Source organism: Gopherus evgoodei, chromosome 4 (genome assembly GCF_007399415.2).
Source record: "Gopherus evgoodei ecotype Sinaloan lineage chromosome 4, rGopEvg1_v1.p, whole genome shotgun sequence".
NCBI classification, from domain to species: Eukaryota; Metazoa; Chordata; order Testudines; family Testudinidae; genus Gopherus; species Gopherus evgoodei.
In genome coordinates, this window is record NC_044325.1 from 118936111 (window position 1) to 118958490 (window position 22380).

General features: G+C 43.4%; 1 protein-coding gene across 1 annotated transcript in view; it reads right to left on the bottom strand.

The window, feature by feature from the left end:
- LOC115651191 (sodium/hydrogen exchanger 10-like) overlaps positions 1–22380 on the bottom strand; it is a 354344-nt gene that overhangs the window by 297797 nt on the left and 34167 nt on the right. Inside the window, 1 exon segment of the mRNA XM_030562150.1 lies at positions 8229–8394. Within this exon segment, the coding sequence (XP_030418010.1) occupies positions 8229–8394 (166 nt within the window).

Below are 22380 nucleotides of genomic sequence, written 5' to 3' on the forward strand. Positions count from 1 at the left end.
CCAACCCTCCTGGCATATGGAATGGCCACTAGGAATGCAACTTTCATGGAAAGGTGTAGCAGGAAGCTTATAGCCTTGGGCTCAAAAGGTGGGGGCATAGAGGACTAAGTTAAGGTCCCATGGTGGCATGAGGTTCTGAACTTCCAGGTAGGAATTGGAAAGACGCTTAAAAAAGCGTTTAGGGAGCGGATGCGTAAATGTAGAGAATCCATCTATTTTATGATGGAATGCTGTGATGACGGACAGATGTACATGTATCAAACTCATGGAGAGGCCCGTCTGTTTGAGTTCCAGCAAGTAGTCTAGAATGATAGGTAAGGGGGCTGACCGAGGTGCAGTCTGTTTGCATTGGCACTATGAGTTGAATCGCCTCCATTTATGTATGTACGTGAGTTGGATAGTTGTCCTATAGCTGTTTAAGTCATGCAGTAGCCAAACTTTGAGATGAAGTCTCCAGGGATCTGAATGGATAATGTGACCTGCGTCCTGCGATAGCAGTGAGGTAGAAGTGAGAGTGTGCATGGTGGACAGATGGCCATGTGCAGAATAAGGGTACCATGTTTGTCACGACCATGTGGGGACTATTAGGATCACTCTGGATCCGTCTTGTTTGATCATGTGAAGCATACGGGCTAGAAGGGGGGTGGGAGGGAAGGGGTATAGTAGGGGAGCATTCCACTTTATGAGGAAGGTGTTGCCCATAATGTGTGGACCGAGTCCTGCTCTGGAGCAGAACTGGGGGCATTTGGTGTTTTGTGCAGTTGCAAAAAGATCTATTGTTGGGAACCCCCATGTTGGAAAAATGTCCAGGATTACCCATGTGTTCAGCTCCCACTAGTGATCATGCTAAAACTTCCTGTTCAGGGTATTCTGACAGCCAGGTTGGTCTGATGCCGTAATACGGACATTGTGCTTGATGCACCACTGCCAAAGTCACATGGCTTCCACACAGAAGGAGTGTGATCACGCTCCCTCTTGTCTGTTTATGTAGAATCTACAAGCCACATTGTCCGTTAAAATCGGCACCGTCTTGTCTCTGATTAGCAATAGGAAGAGAGAGCAAGTTCCAAACTGCTCGCAGTTCTAGCAGGTTTATAAGAAAATGGGACTCCACTATCGACCATCAGCCCTGTATAGAATGTAGTTGCAGACGTGCTCCCCACCCTAGAACGTATGCATCTGCGGTGATAGTGAGCAATGGTGGATTCTGTAGGAAGGGCACCCCCTCCCACCCCTGATGTTGTACGGATTGGGCCACCATAAAAAGGAGTCTTTGATTGTACCCGCATGGTGAGGCGCTTGTTTATACTGTGCCTATGTGGGACATAATTTGTCTGGAGCCTAGCTTGTAGATACCACATAGTGGTCTTGCGTGTCGGACAACAAACATCGTTGCGGCCATGTGGCCTAGAATTTGTAGGCAAGTTCTGGCAGACACTTGAGGGCTGTTTTGCACTGTGGAGATCAAGTTGGTTAGAGTCAGAAATTATTTTGTTGGTAGGGAGGCAGTTGCCTTGAAGTGGAGATCTGCTCCAATAAATTTCAGGTGTTGAACTGGTGTTAGAGTACATTCTGTATGTTTATCTGAAGGCCTAACCTGTGTGTTCAGTGGACTCTATGGCTGCTTGTAGTGTTGGTGCTTTCAGCAGACAGTCATCCAAGTAAGGAAATATCATGATTCCCTCCCTGTGTATATAGGCAGCTACTACGGCTAATACCTTTGAGAATTCTCAAGGCGTAGTGAAAAGGCCGAAGGGTAGAATTTTGTATTGGAAATGGTCCTGACCTATTACAAATCACAGAAATTTTCGATGTGAGGAATGTATGTATGTATGTATGAAAATATGCATCCCAGGAGGTTGAGGGCTGAGAACCAGTCCCCCCTTCCTAAGGCTGGGTTTATGGAGCCTAGTGTGACCATTTTGAATAGCTGTTTTTTCACATATTTGTTGAGTCGCCATAGGTCGAGGATAGATCTCCAATCTCCTGTTTTTTTCTGTGTGAGAAAAGAGTGGGACTAGAACCCGTTCCCTCTATACTCGGATGGTACGGGTTCTACTGCTCCAAGAGATATGAGCTGGGTTACCTCTTCTCACAGTAGATGTTTATGAGAGGGGTCGCCGAAGAGGGACAGGAAATGGGGGTGTCAAACATACTGCTAAGAGTAGCATAAAATCCCTCCTTTACCTGTAAGGGGTTAAGAAGCTCAAATAACCTGGTTGGCACCTGACCAAAAGGACCAATAAGGGAGGAAGATCCTTTCAAACCTGTGGGGGGAGGTTTTAGTTTGTGCTCTCTTTGCTGTTCTCTCTCAGATACAGAGGGACCAGGGCAGGAAAAAAACAGCTCCTAAAACCCTACCTTAAATAAGCGACCAAGATTACAAAAAATTGTAAGTAATAGCAAGGAAATGCGTTAGATTATCTTTTGTTTTAGCTTGTGAATTTTCCCTATGCTAAAAGGTAATTTTATTCCTGTTTTGTAACTGGGAAGCAGAATCAGAGGGGAATCCTGTGTTTTAAATATTTTTATTTACCCTGTAAAGTTATCTTCCATCCTAATTTTGCAGTGTGATTCGTTTACTTATTTTTTTTTAAATAACATTCCTCTTTTAAAAACCTAATTGATTTTCAGTGTCCTAAAAACCAGGGATTTGTTCTGTGCTCACTTTGTTAACCTAACAGTTGGTATATTATTGTCAAACTCCCCCAGGAAAGGGGGTGAAGAGGCTTGGGGAGATTTTTTTGGGAAGGAGGGGGCGATAGGGTTCCAAGTGGCCCCATCCCTGAATGTTTGCTTAAATCACTTGGTGATGGCAGCAATACTGTCCAAGGACAAGGAAAGGAATTTGTGCCTTGGGGAAGTTTTAACCTAAGCTGGTGGAACATAAGATTAGGGGGTCTTTCATGTGGGTCCCCACATCTGTATCCCAGAGTTCAGAGCGGGGAGGAAACCCTGACAGGAGGTGAGTAGGGGGGTTGGAAGTAAGGGGATTGGAGTAACCAGTTTGGATAATTTCTAATACCCATCTGTCTGTTGTAATACTATGCCAGATCAGGCAAAATGGAAATCAGGCGATCTCCAAATGTCTTGCAAGTTGTAGATGGTTCCAGCATTGAAAGAGATGGGGTTATGGATAATAGACCACAATACATATCTGAGAAATTTCAAACATTTGCGAAAGATTGGGGTTTCCTACCCATGGATAGAAGTCTGTATGATCCACAGTCCAATGGACTAGCTGAAAAATATGTACAAATAGTCAAGCAGATACTTACCAAGGCAAATGAACGGTCAAGACTGTAATGACAGTTTATTAAATTATGTAACACACCAATGGAATCAGGGGCTTCACCTGCACAGATGTTAATAAGCAGATGGCTCAAATCAGTAATACTTGTGAAGGAGGCTCTTTTAATGTCTAGAGTTACAGATCACAATAAAATAAAACAGAGCTGGATGGATGGATGACAATTTAAATCATTCTATGATACAAATGCCAGAACACTGAAATCTCACAAAAAACTCCATCATAATTATGCAAAATTTAAGGGGTCAGTGGCACCCAGACATAGTAATTTAACTAGCAGATCAACTCAGGTAATATGTCATTCAGACAGAAAATTAACCATTAGATGAATCTGCAGACACCTAAGGACTGTTCATATTGGTGCAACCACATCTGTTAACAAAAATATGATTTGTAATGCTAAAACAGCAAGTGAATCATAGAATCTCATGCTTGGAAGGGACCTCAGGAGGTCACCTAGTCCAATCCTTTACTAAAAGCAGGACCTAATCCCCAACTAAATCATCCCAGCCAGGGCTTTGTCAAGCCTGACCTTAAAAACCTCTAAGGAAGGAGATTCCACAACCTCCCTAGGTAACCCATTCCAGTGCGTCACCACCCTCCTAGTGAAAAAGTTTTTCCTAATATCGAACCTAAACCTCCCACACTGCAACTTGAGACCATTACTCCTTGTTCTGTCATCTGCTACCACTGAGAACAGTCTAGATCCATCCTCTTTGGAACCCCCTTTCAGGTAGTTGAAAGCAGCTATCAAATCCCCCCTCATTATTTTCTTCTGCAGACTAAATTATCCCAGTTCTCTCAGCCTCTCCTCACAGGTCATGTGCTCCAGCCCCCTAATCATTTTTGTTGCCCTCCACTGGACTCTTTCCAATTTTTCCACATCCTTCTTGTAGTGTGGGGCCCAAAACTGGACACAATATCCAGATAAGGCCTCACCAATGCCGAATAGGGGTGAATGATCACGTCTCTCGATCTGCTGGCAATGTTCCTACTTATAGAGCCCAAAATGCCACTAGCCTTCTTAGCAACAAGGGCACACTGTTGTCTCATATCCAGCTTCTCGTCCACTGTAACCCTAGGTCCTTTTCTGAAGAAAACACTGATACAAAAAAGCCCTTAGAACTACCCACCAGGCAGACTGAACAGTACAATCAACACAAATACAATCACCAGATGACACCACAGCTGCGTCGCTCCAAATAAAAATGTAAACCCAGAATGGAAGGACTATGGCATATCCTAATGCTGTTATGAAGCAGGAACATTGGTAATGGCATCTCCAAACTTCTTTTATATATAGTGAGGATGTATTGTAAATATAATACATATATCTGGGTACACTGTTAATTTAAGAGAGGATCAGGAAGTGACTTATATATGGGTTCTCTCTCTGTCTATATGTGGTGAGCTATGCTGCTGAGAACAGAGTGTTAATACTGGAAAACGCTTGTTAATAAAAAGTTTTATTTTTTTATCCTATCCTGCGTAGATCTTTATTCCTATAAGAAGTCTAATAAAAGACAATACAGTGATGTAGCCTCAATAGACCTCTGCTCTGATCACATATGGCAATTCTCATGTTTTTGATGATAAGACATAACACTGGTAGTGCAATCAAAGTGAATGAAGAGGATGTGTGGAAAATTATACAGCCTGAAGTGGGACCTCAAAAGAGTTACTTTAATTCTCCTGAGCAAGGACCTGTAAATCCTGAATTATCTTTGTCATCTGGATATGCTCTTGTGATGAAGTGGGAATTTTTTGTAATATTTTTATGAAACCTATGTGTGCTTCAGTTTCCCTTATATTTTGCATGGTTACCCAGTGAGAGAAAAAGGGCTGTTTGCTCTCAGGGCAGGCTAAAAGACACAGGTATGAATGTTGCCCTAGCTGTCTGAGCCTGACTGGTTCATTATAAAAGGACTGTCTGAGGTCAACCTCATATCAATGGAACATCCAAGAACACAGTGAAAAAGCCAATCACCAGGGCATAGCAACTCATGACCAAGAGAGAGATGGATTTTGCCATCTCTCAGCAGGGAAGCTGAGCCCAATGCCCCGGCTCAAAAACAAAGGACTGATAAGGGATAACAGTTGGTTGCTGGAAGGAGTCAGGGGCTTTCACCTGGGAGCTGAACAAGGTCAGACAGAAAGGTTGAGTACAGCTTAGCTGGGCTTTGAGCTAACCAGACTGAACTTGGACTCTGCTTTAATCTTCATTTCTCTATGCCAAACTACAAATTTACTATTCTGTATTCCATCTGACTAATAAACCCTACTCTTTTGACAATGCTGTTAAAGTGTCACTGCAGATACATGGTGAGGTGCATTAATCCCTGAAGAGTGCATAAGTGTCTACCAGGACTGTATCTCAGTATGACTTGCTGAACAGAGCTCACAGTATGAAGCAGGAGTGCTGGAGCCACAGAGGTTCAGTCTAAGAAGGCAGTGAGGCTGCGTGGTCTACACTGAAGGAAGAGTGAAACTATTTGGGATCTGGCACACAGGAGGGGTTCTCCAAAGCTGGGGGTGTAGCACCAATCCTGTGAATCCGTGACAGTTCTCCACCTTCTACAGTGAAAACTAAGCAGGTTTTCAGCATGTTCTTTAGTCTTACCTTACTTCACCTCAAAGGGACATTTGGATAAGAACCAAGAATTATGCCTTATTTTGCACTGAATCCAGGGAGTGGTTCCATTAACTCAGAAATAATTTTTTGAGATACATTGTGTGCAATTCTACCCAGGGGATATCAAAGCATAGCACAAGAAATTCTAGCCACTAGAGAGAATTGGCAATTGATGAATGCTGCTAGGACACCATTCATGCAATAGATTTTTGTCTCACTGCAAATCTTAACCACTGCGGTAAAATTATGGCCAAAACCATACCTATTTTGACCCTCAGATAAGCAATTCTCTGTGCTGGGCTCTAAATAGTCATCTTGATTTTGAACAGCTATTGGGTTTGAATCATTTCTAGCATCTGAGGAGTTACAAATGGGGCCTCTTTTTCTAGACAAAGCACCGATGGATTGTCTTAAGAAAACACTATTTTCAAACAAAGATGCAAAACATACACATTAGAAAGCTTAGAAACTGAAAGTTAAGAGCCCACTTTTAAAATAAACATTCTAAAATACAGAATTCCAGTTCTCCAGACTTCTAGGAGAGCTCAAGCAAAACATGGAAGACAAGACTTTTTCATATTTAAAACAACAAAAAGTGCGGAGGGATTGTTCAATTTTCTCAGGCCTATTTTAGACAGCATAAAGAAGCAAAAAAGAGAAAACCCCATTGGAACCAAGGTTTACCCTTGAACAGCTGACACACTGTTAAACACATCTTGTTCCTGTCCTTTTTGACTTTGAAGTTCACATTTATCATCATGCCAGTTAACAGGATTCCTCAGGCTGTATTCTAACAGCCTAATTTCTAGTGAACACAAGCCCTACAAGGGTTAACATCATAATTCTCCAGGAGTATGAGTTTTTTCTCCATCTTAGGCTCCTCAACCATATTCGTGTGACTTTGTGGATAATACACCAATTTAATCAAATTAATTTCTAAAATTAGCAAAATCCTCAATATTGAAGATGCAGACTAAATCCCCAGAAAACCTAAAAAGAAATCCCCTTCAAATGAAAAATTTAAGGATCAATATTTTTCTGTTCCTAAATATTTAAAAGATATTAATTCATAGTGACTGCATACAAGTTCGAAGAATATTTGTAAGCTCCTCATTACACAAATCTGTTAAGGAAAAAAAGATCAAAATTTTATTTCTAAGGTGGACTCAGAAATGTTTTCTCATACCAACTTGTGAAAGGGGTAATTTTATCTAACGATCCTATATAATATAAATATTTTTCAAAATAGACCATGACACCTTCTTTTTAGCTTTATGTGCTGCTGTGGCTTGGTCATCTCTACAACTTGACTCTCCTAGATGCAAACCATTAAGATGCTCTCAAATCAAAATCTAAGAATAACAGAATCACGTATGAGAAACTTCAAGACATGTATAAGGCTCTTCCTTATTTATGATGCTTTTTGTAACATCACAAGATTCACTTCTCATGCCCTTCTTCTCTCTTACACAATGGCCAGAAGGAACATGTGGTTCCAGTCCTGAGATCAGAATGTCATCTCTACAACCCATTCAAATCCAGACCTCTTTTGTCAGAAGTTTTTTGGGGGGAAGCTTTAGCTACAGCTGCAGGGGAAAAAAAAGTTTCAGATCTTAGCATGTTCCCTATGCTCAAAGATATAAGGGACAGTCACTTTTACTCCAAGGTTAAGAATTTTAAGGGTTTTGGCAAAAATCACAAACAACTCTTTAGCTCCTTTCATTCCCTTAGAATGAAATGGACAAAAGCTTCCCTTATAAAACATTTGGTCTCCATCTACGTGATATTAATTGAAATATTTGTTTTAGTTACATTGTCACTGTATCACTCACTATGGGTTCTAAAGATAAAGGTCAGTAAAGAATAGTATTTGTTTTTAAGTTTGCTCTTGCCCTAAATATACTTTGGCTTCAATGACATTGTGGCCGAGGCTTTTGTTTTAGCTCACATTAACTTGTCTGAATCCAAAGCAGAGCTCCATAATTAATTGCACCAGTTTTATATATATATATATAATGGAGTGTTCTGATAATATTTGTTGCTGTCCACCACATTCAATTTATAACTTCTGTTTTATTATTTTGGGGAGTCTTCCTCGATTGTTTACAAATGTTAGCACTTCATTTTTCCCAGTCCCCCTCCTCATTTTTGTTTTCAAGAATGTGATAAGCTAAAAAAATAGCAAGAGTGGTGAAATACAGTATGTCTCAAATTCTGTACTGTGTGCAAGATTATTTAAATCTAAAAATATTCATACTTTCTAAACTGTTGGAAAAATTGACATACCAATGTTTTTCACAGAAGCCACAGAGAGGATAGGATCCGTTGTGCTAAGAATGATTCCAAACAACATGCTAACGTGCCAGTTCCAGTTATACTTATTGATTTTATAAGTTAACCATCCAATTAAAGTACAATTCAGCAAAAAGCCAGGAACTGAAAGTAGCAATATCTGTGAAAACAATTCATAAATGTATTATTAGATTTTAAAGTATTCATAGATCCTATTATATCACAAGATTATTCATTTTATATTCCCAGACAAAAACTATGTTAAATTGGATTTAAGGTTGAGTGCATATAAGTAATTTAAAGGTACAAATATTATTGAGATATTATAATTATCCCATAAATAAGCATTACAAACCTTAGCAATTTCAGAGTTAAGATTAAAGTAATAGAAATTCAAACATGTTAAGAAATTAAAATAAACAGTTTTTAAGGCATGTGAACAACCTTAATTCCTCTTTATGCAGACACCCTGCAATAACCATACAATCACAAGTGTATAATATTACTGCTTGTAGTGCTGGATTAAATTTAACTGATTTTTTTTAAAAGTTTTTTTTTTTTTTTTTTTTTTAAGTTCATGGCATCACTACAGGACAGAGTTACGGTGCATGGGTGGCTGAATTGTGAATTGCTTTTTGTGTTATTCTGGCCACTTCAATGATATCACCTATCACCTGCTTATTTTTTTAACTGCTCAAAGAGGTTCCCATCAAGTAAATTGTTAATGGGGGCTGTTTTAAGTATCCTTTAGGCACCTATAGTAGTTTTAAAAAAAATATTGTAAAGCTGAAGTTTTCATTTCTTTACCAGACTTGCAAGCACAACTGCACTGGGATTTGAAGCAATAATCCGCATGTTAATATGAAGAACTCCAATTTCCTAGTGCTATGACAGGAGTTTGCCAAAACAACAAGCCTCTCTAACAAATTACCAATATTCAGCCTACAATCTGATGTATTTAAGTGGCACTTCCTATACCCAGTCTTGTACCTTCCCCATAACATGCCTCAGACCCTGAATTGTGCACTAGAACCCAGGTGGTGTCTTCCCCTTCACCCTGCCATGTAGGTTTGAGAGAAAAGTGAAAAGGGGACAGCCAGAGACTCCAGCTAGTAGGGGCAGAATCAGTGACTGCACCCTTTTAGTTTTTTGAAGAACTTTCTACCCTTTTGACGAAACTTTTTTTTTTGCCCTGTGCTATTTTTCCAGCCCTCCTCCTCCTCCACAACCTCTTCACCTCAGCATCAGCCCTCTAATCCTCTTCTCCTGTTCCCCTTACCCTCTTCCCTTCCTTGAGCTTATCCTTCTGTTGGTGTCACTAAGCATAACCCTACATAACTCGGGAGGGTGGAAGGCCACAAGAGTATGGAGCCTTCCTGGTTTTAGGCCTCAGCAGACAAGAGTCCCTCCATGTTTGAACTTTAATCGACCTAAAAGGCCAGGTGTAACAGCCGTTATCAGTTGCACAGTTCTAACTGGTCTAAAGCAGAAATAATGAGGCCTGTGCACCTTTAGCAGAAGGACAAGATAACTTGCAGAAGGAAAACTTACTAACGAGCTGCCGGGGCCAAGATTACTTAATGCACCTGCGCTTACGTAATTGCTACAGGGGGAGGAAGGAGGAGGAGGGAAGGGAAACGGGGGATTGCTAGTCAGTGAGAAAAGTTCTCATGGATATAAAGGAACAGACTGCTTGTTTTAGGTGTGCTTGATCTGAGTCAATCTCCCTGCACCGCTTTGAGATCTCAAATAAACTTGGTTTGCTTCTCCACCCTGGTGTGTTTATTGGCGCGGCACACCAGGCCACGGACCCCCCCGCTGTTGCTTGGCCTCAGGCAGTTATCTGCAGGCAACAGTTCTTGGCGCCCAACGTGGGGCATTGAGGCTAAAATTAGCCTTGCCTGGATCCCTTCTGGTGGTCGATGGATTGCGGTGACGACCGACGCCCAGCGCGCACCGGTGACTTCACCGGGGGCCTCGGCGGAGACGCAGTTCGACTGACCCCAGAGGGCACAACGGTGCAACGCGCTCGAGTAGTGGAGAAGCAGTTGAGGGCGACGGTGAGGAACCGGTCCCTTGGATAAGGTAGGAACAGTCCAGTGGTCTGGATTTTTGCCTGTTATGACCTGGGGACACCCAGTGTCACCCTAGGATATGGGGCAGGGACAGAGTACAGGCAGGGCATGGTGTACACCCTTAGAATGCATTCTAGCGAATTGGGAAGTGCTTGGATCAGATCCACTAACTAAAAGCAAACTAAAAAGTTCTGTATAGTAGACTGGCCTCAGTATCAACTAGAGGACCAGAAAGGTGGCCACGGGAAGGATCACTTAATTATAACATGATCCTCCAATTACTCCTGTTTTGTCAGTAAATGGGTAGCTTCTGAAGCTGTTTGTATGGAGAGCTCTTGTAAAAATACCCCACTGTAGCTCCAGTTCCTCCCTCTGTCTGGCAGAGTGCAAGGATCCAAAAGCAGGTTAGGGATAGTGCAGGGACAAAGGAGAGACCTGTCTAGAAAGGGGAGACCCTATGTCCTAGTGCACTCTCTCCCTGTTGTAGCTAAAAAGCAAGATCAGATGCAGAATGGTACTGGGGGCCAGTGTGAGTGACTGTTACCGGAAGACGCCCAGAGTACCCTGTGAAGCAAAAGCTCGTGACCAGGACTACTCTAACGCAAGCCCGGTAACTAGTGGATCTTTAGGAGGTCCGACCCATGGTGGGCTGACTTGGCCTGGCATCGTCCGGTGAGGAAGCTGCCTGGGTCTAGGAGTGTGTGTACCCATCTTCCCTTCCCCTTTCCTTTCCGTGTGGGCTACTGACAGTCTGATCATCTCACTGGATGCAATCAGAGTAAGCGGCGCCGTCTCCCAGAGACTAGCCGACGCTCTTTGCTGAAGGGAGGTGTAGAAGGGTCGTGGCCATCCTCGTTAGCCTCTCCTGTGTGAGTACCCTGTAGGGAAAAATCCTTAGTTTATGAGCCGCTAGCGCGGACAGGGCACCCTCCCTGTGTGTGTAAGTGGAAAATGGGTGGGGGGCAGTCTAAACATTCCATCTCACCCCCTAAGGGTACCCCAGCATATTACATGTACGTACATTATAGTTCAACAACCTGCAGGTATTTAGAGAATTGGAATATTTACACGCGTGAAAATCCATCTAAACAATGCCCACTAGAAGGTACTTCAATTTAGATGTATGATCTTATCTAGGAGGAGCGTTTAATCACCAAAAAGCCCTGACACAGGGTGAGCAAATTTGTCTATTGAGGAAAGGAACGGGTTAATTTAAAAATCATCTTGGCCCAGGGATGGAAGGGGGGGATTGCTCTGCGTTCAAGGTCCAGAATCAAAGCAGACTATGCTAAGTACAAAGAAAAACTGCTTTCGGCCCCAGCTGGCTGTGAAGGAAAAAATATAGACAGAGGCGAACCAAAGGCAATACAAGTTACAGAACTAAGATTACATTTGCAAATCTTAACTGTCCAGTAAGATCCAACAGTGTGCCTTTGTGACCCTGGAGTCGGTGTGGCTTGGTGACACCAAGGGAGCCACAGGCAGCCGACCTGGACTGGAATCTCTGAAAGAGACGCCGCAGGAGATTCCAGGGTGTAAGAGAACAGCCCTCCCAAGAGCAGAAGCATGTTGGAAATTCTGGACAAGCTGTATACAGGATAATCTCCCGTCCACCTCTCCCCCTTCTCTGAACATTCTACACAGAAGTGGCCAGTCTGGACGAACGTGTGTGGGTATGAAAGGGGCTTGGGGCATTAATATTTTCCTGAGTGATGTGGGAGCGTTCAACACTCTCTGTTGTTGTTTTATTAATGAAGCTTTAAAATTCAGTTATATGGTGTGTTTTCTTTATCTTCCCCCAACGATCCTGTAGTGTCAGCCTGATCACCTGACACGAGGGATAGATTGGTAACAGAAATTTGTCACAGTTTGGTGAGCAATTAAGAAGGAGGGAGCCCTGCAGAATTTACACCATCTATTTGTTTTACCCTTGTTATTTTGTGTTTGCTTTGCTTGGTGCTGTTGGTGTTATATGTTGAGAACTGCATGAGTAAAAGTGAGTCCTAATAGGATAAGAAAATGCTATCTGGTTCTGGTTCTGTTCTGTTTAACCGGTTACTGTTGGTTTTTTTTTTTGCTCTGTTCATTTGGGCGTTAGGAGTGTGGGCAGAACTGAACCTCTTGTTTGTAATTCCTTGGAGTGGAAGCCATGTGTGCGAGGAAGCTCTGAGGTGGAATTGAGATCCTTCTGTCCCGTCCCCTGTAGCGGTCAGTGTATAGAAGTGGGAAAGTCTGGCTTAGACTGTAATTCCCTCTGCACTCTGTGTAATTCTCTTTTCTGTTTAAGTGTCAAACAGATGAATGAGTCTGTGGGTAAACCCTCTAAGAATAGTCCTTTAACTTATATGTTAAGTAAATGGCCTTTGCCCAATGGGCCATGTGTTTTTGTCCAGGTGACAAGCCTCATGAAGGAGGACTTGGGTAGTCTTGTGAGTAAGAATGTTTAAGGGAAGAGACCAGGAGGGGTGGGGGCTAGTTGAGAAGCCCACCCTCCTAGCTAAACTGGTAGTGGAACAAGTTGGTGCCCATGGAAGGGACGGTTCAGTGAGAAAAGCAGGATCAGGCCCAGGCGGGCAGGCAACAGACAGAGAGATTGGAAAACAGGTTGGAAAACTTTAAGGGTGTAGTGGAAGGAAGGAGTTAGTAAGTGTAAGCATGGAGATTTCAAATACCCAGGACTTACTTGGAATGGTGATTTAAGTTGATAAAAGTGGCTGTTGGGAGACAAGCAAGTGATTTAAGGGAGAGTGAGAGTTAACTCTGTAGTTGCTGGAGAAACGGCAGTTGAACTTTGTAAAATGCTAAAGAAAAAAAGTTTTTGGTGTCTGTGAAATGTTTGTAAATAAATTCAGGCAAAGAAGTTATTGGATTGCAATCATTTGGTGTGGCTATGAACAATTTAGTTGAATTAGCTGAAGAATGTATACAGTGTTATGTATTGAAAACCTGGGCTGCCTATGAAACAAATACAAGAAACTATGGGGTAATTCCTCTGTTTTGCCTGAAGCCAACAAGAGTATTTGTATATTTCAAGTGATGATTGTCTGCCCAGAAAGGGTGGGTAGACCTCTTGTTTTTTTGTCTTTCAGATAATCAGAGAAAACTGATGCCAGCTGAACAGCATTCAACATACCATGCATTTACTGGCACAATAGAAATTATGTTTTGTGTTCTATGTTCTGTCTTGTGGTGTTTGTCTTGTGGCCGGAATTTTTGTGTTTAATATTTTATAAAATAGTCTAGTTTAAATCAAACAAAAAGGTTAAATTAAAATGCAGATATTTGTTTTGTTCAAATTGGAATACAAAGTGTTTGGATAAATCAGGAGAATGTGATATACTAAAGTCTAATGCATTTCCTCAAGAAAAAGAAATTTCATTGGCCAAACTGTTAATTGCAAAAATTGTTGTTAAAATTTGCATACCAACAGTCTTTGAAAGCAAAGACATGAAAAGTTAACCCACTCCCCATATTGTACATGGGATCTTTCTGGCTACCTCAGATTTCTAGCCAGAGGGCTGGGGATGGTGGAAGGCTATTGGACTAGAGGTTGTATTGAGTTAACTCCTCAAAGTGGGTGTGCTTGTCCTGGCTTGTTGCTCCAAAGCTCTGTAATAAGGTTATTTTAGTAAAAGGGTGTGTGTGGCATATATTAAATAATAAGACTAATTACTGTATAATGACAATGTTTATGTCTTCATTGTTGGGAAAAAGGTGTATAAGTAAAAAGTGGAAGTTTCCTTTGCAGGTTAAAAGAAGACAAGAAAGGAAGAAGAACAAAGCACAGAATGAGTTAACGGGAAAAAAAAATTAGCTAGCAAGCTCAGGCTATAGATAAGACACTGACTCCATTCAAGGACACTGCTCACAGTTAAGACTTGGCTAACAACTAGGAAAGGAGGGCTTGAATTTGCCCACGCAGCTATGAGATTTGCAAAACACTGCCAGGCACTAATGAAATGTGTTAAGTTTCTTTTCTCACAGGTAAAGAAGGGCTACCCAAAGACCCTAGCAGCCCTGCCACTCCTTGGAACCAGGAGACGGGATTGATGTAAAGGTCCACCAACAAAAGACTGCCTTGGCTCCATGCTGGAAAGGCCCTTATTAAGTCCTGCTACCTACCAACACCGCTGTGAAGTGCCAAAGGCTGACTGCTTGGTCCCAAGATTCTCACTGCAAAAAGACCCCTCCACCTCGGGAGAATTCTCCTACTGATGATTAGCCTATTTCACCTTCTAGCTCCACTGTGCCTTCTGGACAGTAGGGAAAAAGTACAAGGATGCTGCACCACGACTGTTTTGGGAAAGAAGAAGGAACACTCACTCCACTGAAATTGCCAAAGTCCAGGAATTCCTGACTAGAAAGGACATTAAGAACTGACCCTGGTGAAGAAACAAAGAATTATACACTGGTGGGAGGACATTTGTGGGACCCATGTTTGGGAATGTGGTATTAATTGGATTTAGGGGTTTATTCTACAGGCTGCACCCTGTGTTTTGGATAAATCCTTCAGCATATATATCTCTCTCTAATTGGATTTTAAATAACAAGTACCCAAAGAGTTTGTTCTGCTACTAGAAATTTTACCCGTATTGAAACCATTCCAGTGACTAATAATGTATGCTATTAATGGAAATGCCTTTTGACAGTACCTGAGAATAGTTAAATAACAGGTGTATTATAGTACTACACCAAGAAAAGATGGTATTGAATATCACTGAGGCTGGGAAGGCATTGCAGTGGGATCTAGTATGTTTAGGAATTCGGGATTTCCTGAATTACCAGCTGATGGCCATTTGGAGTGATCTTAAGTACCAGACTTGGCCCACTGCCCTTACAGACGCATCAGGAATACCATCTGATCTGTGATCATGGAGACATACTTGGACACTTCCTGGGTAGAAGTGTGGCTTCCCAGGGCTGGGTGTGCGCCCTTATAGGGCATGAATGCTGTACTTATGTCTCAGAAAGCGCACAGGATATTAACAGGCACATCCTGTCAGCCAAACAGGCTTTTGAACAGTGGAAGGCCCAGGGAAGTAAACCCACTATTTCTAATTCTCTCTGGGGCTGGTTACTCAACCTGGGAGAAATAGGGGAAGGCATTGTTCACCTCCTGCTCACTGGTGTGGTGTTGTGTATTGTTACTCTTCTCTTGCTTGCTTGCTGTAAAGCACTCCAGCTCCCTAGAGCTTAATCACATGTTATCCTTTAAATGTGAGAACACTCAGCCAAAAATTTGTTGAGTATTCTCAAAGGAGGGAGTTGTTGGTGTCACTAAGCATAACCCTACGTAACTCGGGAGGGTGGAAGGCCACAAGAGTATGGAGCCTTCCTGGTTTTAGGCCTCAGCAGACAAGAGTCCCTCCATGTTTGAACTTTAATCGACCTAAAAGGCCAGGTGTAACAGCCGTTATCAGTTGCAACAGTTCTAACTGGTCTAAAGCAGAAATAATGAGGCCTGTGCACCTTTAGCAGAAGGACAAGATAACTTGCAGAAGGAAAACTTACTAACGAGCTGCCGGGGCCAAGATTACTTAATGCACCTGCGCTTACGTAATTGCTACAGGGGGAGGAAGGAGGAGGAGGGAAGGGAAACGGGGGATTGCTAGTCAGTGAGAAAAGTTCTCATGGATATAAAGGAACAGACTGCTTGTTTTAGGTGTGCTTGATCTGAGTCAATCTCCCTGCACCGCTTTGAGATCTCAAATAAACTTGGTTGCTTCTCCACCCTGGTGTGTTTATTGGCGCGGCACACCAGGCCACGGACCCCCCCCGCTGTTGCTTGGCCTCAGGCAGTTATCTGCCGGCAACACTTCCTCCTAACTAAACCCAGCAAAAGAAAAAAACAATAGAACTAACATGTTTGCTGCCATCACATTGTTCACTCTGCTTGTGTGTTATACCCTTTCCCCACCCTTCATCTGTCTTGTCTATTTAGATTGTAAGCTCTTCAGAGTAGGAACCAAATTTTTCTTCTGTGTTAGTATAGCATCTAGCACAACATGGTCCAAGTCCATGACTAAAGTAACTAACTGGTACAGTACTATAAACAAACTTTTAGGCTCTTTTAGGACTTGCAGATTTCCATGAGAAGATACATGTGCTTCTCAGGAGATGGCATATTGGGTTCTGTCATATACAATGCCAATTTGGTTTGTGCATGCTTTCAGCTACTGAAAATTGAAAGGACATTAAAATATTTTCTCAACCACCATCAAACTGCAGGAATCAAAGATATTTTTTTCCCATTAGGGGCTGGATAACAGTTTCTTTGTTCAGATTTAATATTTTCTCTAATTTAAACATTTCTGTACAATTTCTTCAGCCAGTTTCTGTCAGCTTTCAAAGAAGAGTTTATATCTGAACTGAAAAAGTTCAGATATATTATATTGAAATGCTGATATACATACTGACCACTTTTTTTTTAAAGTGAGGGTTGGGGAACATAGTCGATCTTTATCTATATAATAATTACATTTAAAAAACCTTATAAGAACATTAAGCTTGCACTCAAGAGTTAGGAAACGCCAAAATTAAAGTTACTCATGCAATCCTAATTCAGCTCCCTTGTGCATACGTATTAAAATACTGTCTTTATTTATTAGCTCTAGTGTCCAAAATTCAAAAAACACCATAAAGCAGCCTCCAGGTACAGATTACAACCAGCTTAGTATTTACCATTCCAGGTGAGACATAAAGCAGGTGGCAACTGTCATATACTTAGGCCTGGTCCACACTACGCAGTTAAACAGATTTTAACAGTGTTAAATCGATTTAACACTGTACCCGTCCACACTACAATGCACTTTATATCGATTTAGAGGGCTCTTTAAATCGATTTCTGTACTCCTCCCCAACGAGAGGAGTAACGCTAAAATCAATATTAACATATCGGTTTAGGGTTAGTGTGGCCGCAAATCGAAGTTATTGGCCTCTGGGCGGTATCCCACAGTGCACCACTGACCGCTCTGGACAGGTATCTGAACTCTGATGCACTGGCCAGGTAGACAGGAAAAGCCTAGCGAACTTTTGAATTGCATTTCCTGTTTGGCCAGCGTGGAGCTCTCATCAGCACAGGTGACCACGCAGAGCTCATCAGCACAGGTAACAATGCAGTCTCCTGAGAATAGAAAAAGAGCACCAGCATGGACTGCACGAGAGGTACTGGATCTTATCGCTATATGGGGAGAGGATTCAGTGCTAACAGAACTCCGTTCCAAAAGACGAAATGAAAAAATATTTGAAAAAATTTCCAAGGCTATGATGGGAAAAGGCCACACCAGGGACTCAGTGCAGTGCAGAGTGAAAGTTAAGGAGCTCTGACAAGCATACCAGAAAACCAAAGCAGCAAACTGAAGATCCGGGTCAGGGCCAAAAACATGCCACTTCTACGCTAAGCTGCATGCAATTTTAGGGGGCTGTGCCACCCCCCCCCTTGTCCATGGATTCCGAGGTGGGGGTTATAATCTCAACCATGGCTGAGGATTCAGCGGAGGGGGAAGATGAAGAGGAGGATGAGGAAGAGGAGGACGATCTTGCAGCGAGCACACAGTACTCCGTTAGCCCCAACAGCCAGGAGCTTTTTGTGACCCAGACGGAATTGCCCTCCCAGCCCTCCCAAGCCACTAGCCCAGACAGTGAAGCCATGGAAGCGACCTCTGGTGAGTGTACCTTTGTAAATATAAAACATGGTTTAAAAGCAAGCGTTTTTTAATGATTGATTTGCCATGAGGGCTTGGGATGCATTCACAGCCAGTAAAGTTACTGCAAAAGTTTGTTAACATGTCTGGAGATGGAGCGGAAATCCTCCAGGGACATCTCCATGAAGCGCTCCTGGAGGTACTCCAAAAGCCCTTGCAGAAGGTTTCTGGGCAAGGCAGCCTTGTTCCATCCACCATGGTAGGACACTTTACCACACCATGCATGTAGCAAGTAATCGGGTATCATTGCATGATAAAGCATAGCTGCATATGGTCCCGGTGATTGCTGGCATTCAAGAAACATCCGTTCTTTATCTCGCTCCGTTATCCTCAGCAGAGTGATATCGTTCTTGGTAACCTGTTTGAAATTAAGGAATGTAATTAAGGGGACAGAAATGGCCATTTTCCTACTGGGCTGTTGCTTAAAATAAGTCCTTCCTTGCACATAGCAAAGCGGGGGGAGGGGAGGAAGGATAGTGCTGAGCTTTTTAGCGTTTGGCCAGCAGGAATCTTCCCAGCTACCAGCCACGCAGTTGGGGGGTGGGAGGGAAAGGGGGGTGATTGGCAGTGATACCAGCCATGCAGTAGGGGGAGGGGTAAAGCAATCCTAGAGAATTGGATTGGGGAGGAGAGTGGTTGGCATCTGCTGCTGCTTGTTAACAGGAAAGAAGCATCAGAGGGCACTGTGTATATGAAGGCTGGAGAAGCTGTGGCTTACCATGACCGCATGCAAGCTGAATTGTGATGCCCGGACCTGCGTCTGTGAGATCTGTAACACCAGAGCCGCAGGCACTCAATATTAAAAGTTTCCAAATGCGATCTTGTAGTGAAATCATATGTGCTATGTAAGGTGAATAATGTTGTTCACTGTGAAAGAGTATAACCGTTGTTCTGTAAAATGTATCTTTTTAAATCCTTCTCTCCCTATTTTCCCTCCCTCATGCAGCTGCACATTTTTCAAGCCTCCCTACTCCATCCCGAAGGCTAGCTCAGATAAGGCGGAGGAAGAAGAGGACGGGAGATGAAATGTTCTCTGAAATCATGGAAGTAACCCGCAATGAAAGAGCTCATCTGAAGGAGTGGAAGAACGCGTTAGCAAAGTACAGGAAAGATGCCAGTGAACGTGAGGATAGGAGAGACGCTCGAGATGAGAGGTGGCAGCAGGAAGATCAGAGGTCTAGGCAGGAAGATCAGCGGTGGCGGGATGCAACGCTGGAGCTGCTGTGTGATCAAACTGATATCCTACGACGTCTGGTGGATCTTCAGGAAGAGCAGCGGGGTCACAGAGTGCCGCTGCAGCCCATGTTTAACCACCCTCAGTACTCACCATGTTCCATATCTTCCTCACCCAGATGTGTAAGAACACGTGGGGGAAGGCTTTGTGCACCCGCCCACCCCACCCCCGTGGACAGTCCAACCAAAAGGCTGTCATTACTTTGAAATGTGCTTAATGGCCTTTTCCTTCCCTCCTATCCTCCTCCCAAACCACACCCGGGATACCTTGTTAATTCTCTTCCTCTTTTTATAATTACATGCTTTTCAAACGATAGTGACTTTATTTCCTTAAGCAAGCTGTAATTGAAGGGGGAGGGTGGGTTGCTTACAGGGAAGGAGTCAATAAACGGGGGGAGGTTCATGAAGGGGAAACAAACACAGCAGTCACACCGTACCCTGGCCCGTGATGAAACTCATTTTCAAGGCTTCCCTGATGCGCACCGCTTCCTGGTGAGCTCTTCTAATCGCCCTGGTGTCTGGCTGCGCGTAATCAGCGGCCAGGTGATTTGCCTCAGCCTCCCACCCCGCCATAAAGGTCTCCCCCTTACTTTCACAGAGATTGTGGAGCACACAGCAAGCAGCAATAACAAAGGGGACACTGGTTTGGCTGAGGTCTGAGAGAGTGAGTAATGTGCGCCAGCATGCCTTTAAACGGCCAAATGCACATTCTACCACCATCCTGCACTTGCTCAGCCTGTAGTTGAACAGCTCCTGACTACCGTCCAGGCTGCCTGTGTTTGGCTTCATGAGCCATGGAATCAAGGGGTGGGCTGAGTCACCCAGGATAACTACAGGCATTTCAACATCTCCAACTGTTATTTTCTTGTCTGGGAAGTAAGTCCCTTGCTGCAGCCGTTTAAACAGAGTAGTGCTTCTGAAGACGTGAGCGTCATGAACCCTTCCTGGCCATCCCACGTGGATATTGGTGAAACGTCCCTTGCGATCCTCCAGTGCTTGCAGCACCATTGCAAAGTACCCCTTACGGTTTATGTACTGGGTGCCCTGGTGCTCCGGTGCCAAGACAGGGATATGGGTTCCATCTATCGCCCCCCCACAGTTAGGGAATCCCATTGCTGCAAAGCCATCCACTAGGACCTGCACGTTTCCCAGAGTTGTTATAACCTTATTCCCAGATCTGGACCTTAGCGTCCAAAATATGGGGGTTAGCATGAAAACCTCCAAGCTTAGTTACCAGCTTGGATCTGGTACCTGCTGCCACCACCCAAAAAATTAGAGTGTTTTGGGGCACTCTGGTCCCCCTGAAAAACCTTCCCTGGGGACCCCAAGACCCAAATCCCTTGAGTCTCACAACAAAGGGAAATAATCCTGATTCCCTTCCCCCCTCCAGGTGCTCCTGGAGAGATACACAGACACAAGCTCTGTGAAACTACGCAGAGTGATTCCCCCTCTCCGTCCCAATCCTGGAACAAAAGCCCTTTCCTCTTCACCCAGAGGAAATGCAAAATCAGGCTAGCAATCCACCACACAGCTCTCCCCTTGATTTCTTCCTCCACCAATTCCCTGGTGAGTACAGACTTAATTTCCCTGAAGTAAAGAAAAACTCCAACAGGTCTTAAAAGAAAGCTTTATATAAAAAAGAAAGAAAAAATACAAATGGTCTCTCTGTATTAAGATGATACAATACAGGGCTAATTTCTTAAAAGAATATTGAATAAACAGCCTTATTCAAAAAGAATACAAATCAAAGCACTCCAGCACTTATATTCATGCAAATACCAAAGAAAAGAAACCATAGAACTTACTATCTGATCTCTTTGTCCTTACACTTAGAAACAGAAGATTAGAAAATAGAACTACTTCTCCAAGCTCAGAGGAAGCAGGCAGGCAGACAAAAGACTCAGAGACACAATTCCCTCCACCCAAAGTTGAAAAAATCCAGTTTCCTGATTGGTTCTCTGGTCAGGTGTTTCAGGTGAAAGAGACATTAACCCTTAGCTATCTGTTTATGACACGCCCCCCAAATTGCAGACAGTGGGGAAGCTCACTGGCGGCAATTTCCTTCTAGAACTTGAAAATAAACAGATCAATACAACACATGCACCTTTACATATACTACTAAGTATATAACTAACAGACTTTTACATGTTAAGAACACTTTTTAACTACTGGATTCTGGGAAACTCTCAGGGGAGAGTGCATCAGCAACTTTGTTAGAAGCTCCTGTGATGTGTTGAATTTCAAAATCAAAATCTTGGAGAGCTAAACTCCAACGAAGAAGTTTCTTGTTGTTCCCCTTGGCAGTATGAAGCCACTTTAGTGCAGCATGGTCAGTTTGTAGTTGGAACCGCCATCCCCAAACATATGGGCGTAGCTTTTCCAGGGCGTACACAATGGCATAGCATTCCTTTTCACTGACTGACCAGTGACTTTCCCTCTCAGACAGTTTTTTGCTGAGAAACACGACAGTATGGCAGTTGTGATCTGTTGCTTCCTGCATGAGTACTGCTCCTATACCACGCTCAGATGCATCCGTGGTTACTAGGAATGGCTTGTCAAAGTCCGGGGCCCTGAGCACAGGGTCCGACATGAGCGTTGCCTTAAGCTGGGTAAAGGCTTTTTGACACTCATCAGTCCACTTAATGGCATTTGGCTGGGTCTTTTTGGTTAGGTCGGTCAATGGGGCAGCGATTTGGCTGTAGTGTGGTACAAATCGCCTGTAGTATCCGGCCAAGCCTAAGAAGGATTGGACCTGCTTCTTGGACCGTGGGACAGGCCACTTTTGGATAGCATCCACCTTGGCCTGTAGGGGGTTTATGGTTCCTCAACCCACCTGGTGCCCCAGGTAAGTCACTCTGTTTTGGCCTATTTGACACTTTTTGGCCTTAACAGTCTAGCCTGCCTGATGCGCTCAAAGACCTTTTCCAGGTGTAGTAAGTGTTCGGGCCAGGAGTCTGAAAAAATGGCCACATCATCGAGGTAGGCAACTGCAAATTCTCCCAGTCCAGCTAGTAGACCGTCTACCAGCCTCTGGAAGGTGGCGGGTGCATTTCGAAGGCCGAAAGGAAGGACATTGAATTCATACACCCCCGCATGGGTGACGAATGCTGACCTCCCTTGGCAGGTTCATCTAGC